General features: G+C 49.3%; 1 protein-coding gene across 1 annotated transcript; it reads left to right on the forward strand.

Moving 5' to 3' along the window:
- Positions 1-294: 294 nt before the first annotated feature.
- Positions 295-1,803, forward strand: LOC125520581 (protein BTR1-like). The gene is made up of 3 exons (XM_048685534.2): positions 295-1,132; positions 1,227-1,285; positions 1,387-1,803. Exons 1-3 carry the CDS (start codon positions 857-859, stop codon positions 1,481-1,483), a joined length of 432 nt encoding a protein of 143 aa, XP_048541491.2. The 5' UTR covers positions 295-856; the 3' UTR covers positions 1,484-1,803.
- The last annotated feature ends 5,400 nt before the right edge of the window (positions 1,804-7,203 follow it).

Below are 7,203 nucleotides of genomic sequence, written 5' to 3' on the forward strand. Positions count from 1 at the left end.
ACATAAGTAGTCATTTGCCGGGTTTTTTTTAATACCAATGAATATTTTAATTATCATAGTTTTTGCAAAAATGTTACATTTATTAAATTTAATCATAAAAATGCATACAATTCAATTATTGATTTTTTTTCAAATATTTGTAACCTTCAGTCTAATAGTTTACCATTTTATTGGTTAACCATTATTTTCATATATATATAGGGTGGCACTATTCTAATCCTGGGATTAGAATAACTATTTGGATCACACCGGCCCTATAAGGGCTCGATCATAGGTTCCCGAACTCCCGAACCGCGCTGGAACGAAGTAAAAAAAATACTATGACCATCCATCCCGCATCTCCCGCACTCCCTCGATCCCACCTCCTGCACTCCGACCCATCGTCCCCCACCATCAGCCCCCAGAACCGCCGCCGCCGTCGCATCAAACCCGCGCGCCACTCCGCGGGCCGGGATCCAGCCCCCGAGCCTCCCCACTCCTGGATCCGGCCGCCTCGCTGCTCCTGCGCCTGAGCCGGCCCCCGCGCTGCCCCACTCCTGGATCCGGCCACCTTCCCACCTTGCTCCCCCGGCAGCACCCGCCTCAGGCCGACGGCGCGAGGAGGCCGAGCTCGGCCGTGCTCGCCACCTCGGTGGCTCACCCCGCCCCAGCCACCTCCGCCCTTGCCTCCAACCACCGTCCCGACCACCTCCACCACCGCCCTCTGCCCCGACCACCTCCCTTCCACCCGCCCCCAACTTCCCCTCTGGCGTGACCTTCCCAGCACTCCGCCGCGACCTTCCCTCCCCTCCGACGCGGCCTGCCCTCCGCCCATGTTTCTTGCACCGTGTTGTTGTCCCCACACGCAAATCGAGCCATGGCCGGCGAGATCCATCATGGCTCCCCTGCAGCAGCTATTTTTCCATATGTAGTGGTTGCAAAATATCTACTATCCCTAGTTTACCAACTAGTGCTATCGGCCTCTGCAGCAAAACCTGAACCATCTTCTCTTGAATTCCTCCAGCCTAACACACCCGTGAGATCGCCTGACTACAACAACAACATGCAAGGGACCCTCACCATGGGTGTCGCGGACGAGTACGTGGGCGCCGTCATCGGCTATGCCGGGAGGACCATACGTGAGATCGAACGGGTACGTACATATCTCCCGCACCACCGAAGCGCAGCCACAAATGGTTAACCGACAAGGCTATGGTTTGGACTAATGGTTCGTCGTCAGAGTGCAGGTTACGGGCGTGCAGATCAGTATCTCTAAGGGGGAGCTCAAAGCTGGGACGAGCGAGAGGTAGGTACTACAACAGGTCTCAGCCGGGTTTGCATGTTCTTTACCCACGAAATCAGTCCTGCATGTATGTCATTTTGACCTGCAGCGTGTGTGTGGTGCAGGGAGGTGGTGATCAGTGGGACACGGGAGGCGGTCGATGTGGCGGAGGTGATGATCGTGCAGCGGGTCTCGGACGCCGCCAATAGTCGCCGCCGGTAGCAGGGTGGCGGTGGTGTTGACAGGCGGCCTGTCAAGGAAGTGGAGTAGTAGCAGCAGTAGCGGTGATACAACAGAGCAAAGCGGAGCAGAGCATAGTACTGAATTACTACTGATGGTGGTAGTAGGGCAGGAGATGTCCCAAGTTTTTTGGTCCCTTGCGTGCGTCGTCGGAGCAATTTATTAGCAAGAATTGCTTACTTGGGAGGGGAAGGCATGGTGCAATTACTGATGGCTGCACGGTTAGTTCTGGTTTTGGTCAATGTTGCTTCCATGTTTGACTACTAGTGTATCCGTGCCTTGTGTTTCGGTGAGAGGATGGATGGATGATTCCTCTGGGTTTGATTGATCCAACCCAAGAGGAGAGGACTTCTGAAAATGGAAGGCCGAAGCAAAGTTGTTTTTTACTGCACAAAAACTTGGATGATCTGATCAGATCAGATCAGATCAGACTTCCACTGTGGAGCATGCTGCAACTTTCGTTTAGTTCTGAGACTCTAATTTTGTCAGTTTAGTCCTTGTATTGTTCTTTTACGGAAAAAATTGAAGAGTCAAAGAAAATGGAAAAAGAATGCATCAGTATAGCTACTTAGCAGAAAATGGTCAAAGAGTATGTTGCTTCGATGGTTTTTTGTGTGCTTGTATTTGAAAAATTACATCAAAGAAAATTCAGCAACTTGTGTACTTATGTGGATAACGTGGGAACAATATTCTGCCCACCGTCTATTTTTGCTAATGATTTTGTTTGTTTTCCATTTTATATGTTAGGAAAATTGACGCCAAAACTTTTTGTCTTGAAAATAAGTTCAAATAAATAGACGGGAGAAGGTCACATATGTGTACCAGGAAAAAGTTTGCGGTTTGAAGGAGGACTGAAGTTCAGAGTGATGTGGATGTGAAGGTTCAGAGATGTTTTTTTAGTATATTCAGACATGTTTTTCCTCTCTTGTTCTTCATTTCTTAACTTCTTCATAATTGATTAGATAACTTCTAAGGCAACATGTTGTTGTCTGAAAAGCTTATGGACTCTTGTGTGTACGTAAAACACTTTGATCAATATACTCTTTAGTTTATGATTCTTTCTTTCCACTATCACTCAAGCTTGGTGTTCCTAAAAAATATGGTGCACCTCCCGTTTGCGAGTCTGTGTGCCCACAATCTTGTGGTTAAATGACCTTTGTGAAATGTGATGATTCTTCGTAAAGTAGTTTGTGCAAAAGGAAAAAGGTATTCAAGTGTCCGCAGCAAAACTCCAGTGCATAAAACATATGTTTTGTGTTTATCTATCTGAAAAATTGGCCACTATTGCAGCTTTGCCTGGTGTATCAGTTCAACTGCAAAAAAAAGTTTTTTGCCTAGTTTAGTCAGTTGTTGGAACAAAAAAGGGGCTGAAAGGTCAAAATGTTTTATTCGTGAAGGTCAAAAGTATGTTAAGTATACTTTTCTGGAACACTGGCACTCTTTGTACATCATTGTAATGCCCCGAGACCATCGCGCCAGCTGTCTTCCAGTTATTCGCCGGCGTTGCCATGTCATTTTCTTGCGTGTTGCATTTCATCATGTCATCATGTGCATTGTGTCATCATGTTTTCAAAACCTGCATCCGTCCGGGTTCCCCCAGTGCCATCCGTTGTCCGTTCTGAGCCCAGACACACTTGCACGCGCCCGCGGCACGTCCGAAATATTGTTTTATAAGTGGCCAGAAAATGTTCTCGGATTGGGTTGAAAGTTGGCATGCGGTCTTATTATAGTGTAGGTTGGCCACCTGCCAAGTTTCATCGCATTCGGTGTTCGTTTGATAGCCCAACCGTTAAACTATAGCGGCAGTATAGCCGGTCAAACATCAGACGTTTCCGGTCTCCGGAAACCCTGCCGGGCTGCATCTCTCCCCTCTTCTTTCAGACAAACCCACTCTCCACAGTCCACCTAGGCCTAGCCTACCCCTCTTTGCGCAGTGCATCGGCCCCTCGCGCGCGCCCGAAGTTGTCCCGAACCCGACCCGGACATTCGTCACCGTTAGGTCCGGATCATCCCCAAACATCTACAAAACATCTCCTTTTTCCTATTTGGACTTCCTAACTATTTATTCGCGATCGTCCGATTACGATCGGAGGGACCGTATACCCCCTAACCTAAGCTAATAATGTATATAAGAGAGCACCCTAAAATTTAGGCGAGTTGTCCCATCATTACCTCACCCGCCGCCGCCACACTCCTGCATCCACCTCGTGATCCTCCCAGATCCGGTCGAACCAACAACCTGCAACCATCTCCTTCTCCTCGAATTCATCCATCGGCCAATCACCACCGATCCATCCAATCACCAATCAGCTCGGCCGCCTCCCCTGTTCGGTCCTCGCCACATCCGCAGCTCCCCTCGCACCAGCGCAGCAGCGCCAAAGCCGCTGTCCTCGCTCAGGAGCTCACCCCCAAAGCTCCTCCTGCCTCGTCCTCTAGCTCCTGGACGCATCCGGCCGCCCGCAGCCGTCGTCGTCCACGCCCACAGGAGCCAGCAGCTGCATCCCCGAGCGGGGAACGCTCAATCTGCTCGTGCTAGAGCACCTCCGCGGAGCCGAGGAGCTCCACGCCTTGCCTCCGCCGACTTCATCGTTCTGCGCCGCCGTCACCCCGTGTCCCCGTCCACCTCGCCGGAGCTTCTCTCCAGCACGCCAGCCACCCCGACCATGCCTGGCCTCCCCGCTCGCCCTCCTCTCGTGTGGATCGAGCAGCAGTTCTTCCCGAGCGGAGCGCTCGCTTCAGCTGTGTCCACGATCCGCAGGTCACCAGAGCAGCTCCAAGCAGCGTACCCCTGGCGCCCTACTCCAGCCCTCGTCCTCGCCGGACTCCGTCGCACCTAGGACAGCACCTCCGGCTGTCCCTTTTTCTTCTCCGTCTCTGCATCCTATCTCTTTTCCCGTATCTCTGAAACTACTCTTTGCTTCTCTGAACAACAGCGCCATGGATGTCGCCCCAAGCTTCGTCGCGGGTCGCCTCCATCTCGCCTCCGGTCAGATCTGGCACCCCCGTGGCCGTATCCCGCTTGTCCCCGTCTGTTCCTGGCCGCCGTTTCCCTGCCCCGCCACTGCAAGTCCTGCGTCTTGCCGCCTCTGACCACTGCCGCTGCATCGAGCGAGGCCATTCAACCGCGCGTTGGTTGAGCGCATCGTCAACCTGCCCGAGCGGGTCAACCTCCAGCCGCGCGTGAAGCCCAGCTCCCAGCCGGCCTGCTGCTGGCAAGGAGGCCTGCCTTGGCCTCTCCCTCTCCGCAAACTGGGCCTGGCCCATGGGGGAGGCACACCCCAGCGCCCCAGTTACTATCCTCCTATTGGGCCAGATAGATGCGGCCCGAATCTTGTTTTTTTCCCGTGGAACGATTTAGCTATTATTCCTGAGACGGTTGTTTTGCAGAAAAGTCCCTAGAGTTCATGCATTTAATATCTAATTAACCGTGCATCGGATTAAAATAAGTTATATATGAAACATGACTAGAATTTCATCTAGTTTCATATTATGCCATTTTCATCCATGTTTAACATGTTTAAAATGTTGTTTGATTAAATTTTGCTCTATGTCATGTTAAAATGCTTTAATTCATAACTAAATAACCGTAGCTCGGTTTTTAATAAACTTTATATGTAAATGGGGTGGAGAAATGCCTAGTTTAACATGGTGGTTTTATTTTGCATGTTTAATAACTCTAAAATTGTGTTTAGGGCAGAACAGTACCAAATCTAATTTATGCACATGAGGAGTTTCCGGATTTGTTGTTCGTTGCTTCCGGCCTCATTTAACCTTGACTAGATAGGTAGTTTTACTTTGCTTCACCCTCTTGCCATGTTTAACAACATTTAATATTGTTGAGTACATAAACGAGATTGAACTAAATAACTTGGCGTGGTGTTTCGTCAATATGCAACTCGTTGCATATTGAGCTCCACTTAATTTGTAGGGTTGCTTGTGCACTTTTACCATGCCATGCTTCATTAAACCGGACATGCATCATACTTGGTTGTGCATCATGCCATGTTGATGTGATGGTTGTTTACTATGTTGTTTGCTTCTTTCCGGTGTTCCTCCTTCGGGTTGGTTCCGATAACGTCGTGTTTGTGAGGATCCGTTGGCTACGTCCTTTTGTCTTCTTCATGGACTCGTTCTTCTTCCTTGCGGATTTTAGGCAAGATGACCATACCCTCGAAATCACTTCTATCTTTGCTTGCTAGTTTCTCGCTCTTTTGCTATGCCTATGATGCGTTACATACCACTTGCTTATCATGCCTCCCATATCGTTGAACCAAGCCTCTAACCCACCTTGTCCTAGCAAACCATTGTTTGTCTATGTTACCGCTTTTCTCAGCCCCTCTTATAGCGTTGTTAGTTGCAGGTGAAGATTGAAGTTTGTTCCTTGTTGGAACATGGAGATGTTGTTCCTTGTTGGAACATGTTTTACTTGTTGGGATATCACCATATATCTTATTTAATTAATGCATCTATACACTTGGTAAAGGGTGGAAGGCTCGGCCTTATGCCTGGTGTTTTGTTCCACTCTTGCCGCCCTAGTTTCCGTCATATCGGTGTTATCTTCCCGGATTTTGCGTTCCTTACGCGGTTGGGCTATAATGGGAACCCCTTGACAGTTCGCCTTGGATAAAACTCCTCCAGCAATGCCCAACATTGGTTTTACCATTCGCCACCTAGCCTCTTTTTCCCTTGGGTTTCGCAGACTCAAGGGTCATCTTTATTTTAACCCCCCCCCCCCCCGGGGCCAGTGCTCCTCTGAGTGTTGGTCCGAACTGAGCTGCCTGCGGGGCCACCTCGGGGAAACTTGAGGGTTGGTTTTACTCGTAGCTAGTCTCATCTGAGTGTGCCCTGAGAACAAGATATGTGCACCTCCTATTGGGATTTTTCGGCACATTCGAGCGGTGATTCTGGACTTGTTTTATCATTGTCGAAGTTGTCTTGTAGAACCGAGATACCGAGTCTGATCGGAATGTCTCGGGAGAAGGTATATCCTTCGTTGACCGTGAGAGCTTGTCATGGGCTAAGTTGGGACTCCCCTGCAGGGATTTGAACTTTCGAAAGCCATGCCCACGGTTATGGGCAGATGGGAATTTCTTAATGTCTGGTTGTAGAAAACCTGAAGTTGACCTTAATTAAAATACATCAACCGCGTGTGTAACCGTGATGGTCTCTTCTCGGAGGAGTTCGGGAAGTGAACACGGTGTTGGAGTTATGCTTGACGTAGGTTGTTCTAGGATCACTTCTTGATCATAGTTCATTGATCGTGATTTGCCTTCTCTTCTCGCTCTCATTTGCGTATGTTAGCCACCATACATGCTAGTCGCTTGTTGCAGCTCCACCTCATACCTTTTACCCTACCTATAAGCTTAAATAGTCTTGATCGCGAGGGTGCGAGATTGCTGAGTCCCCGTGGCTCATAGATACTTCCAAAACCAGTTTGCAGGTGTCGATGTTACCGAGCAGGTGACGCAACCAAGCTCAAGGAGGAGCTCGATGAAGATCTTGTCCTGTGTGTTGTTTCGTTCTAGTTGATCAGTAGTGGAGCCTAGTCGGGACGATCGGGGATCTATGTAGCATTTGGGGTAGTCTTCTTTCATTTTGGTTCCGTAGTCGGACCTTGATTGTATCTGGATGATGTAATGCTTTATTCTTGTATTGTGTGAAGTGGCGATTGTAGGCCAACTATGTATCTCTGTCCCTTATGT

Source organism: Triticum urartu, chromosome 7A, assembly GCF_056163025.1.
Source record: "Triticum urartu cultivar PI428250 chromosome 7A, HENAU_Tu73, whole genome shotgun sequence".
Classification (NCBI taxonomy): domain Eukaryota; kingdom Viridiplantae; phylum Streptophyta; class Magnoliopsida; order Poales; family Poaceae; genus Triticum; species Triticum urartu.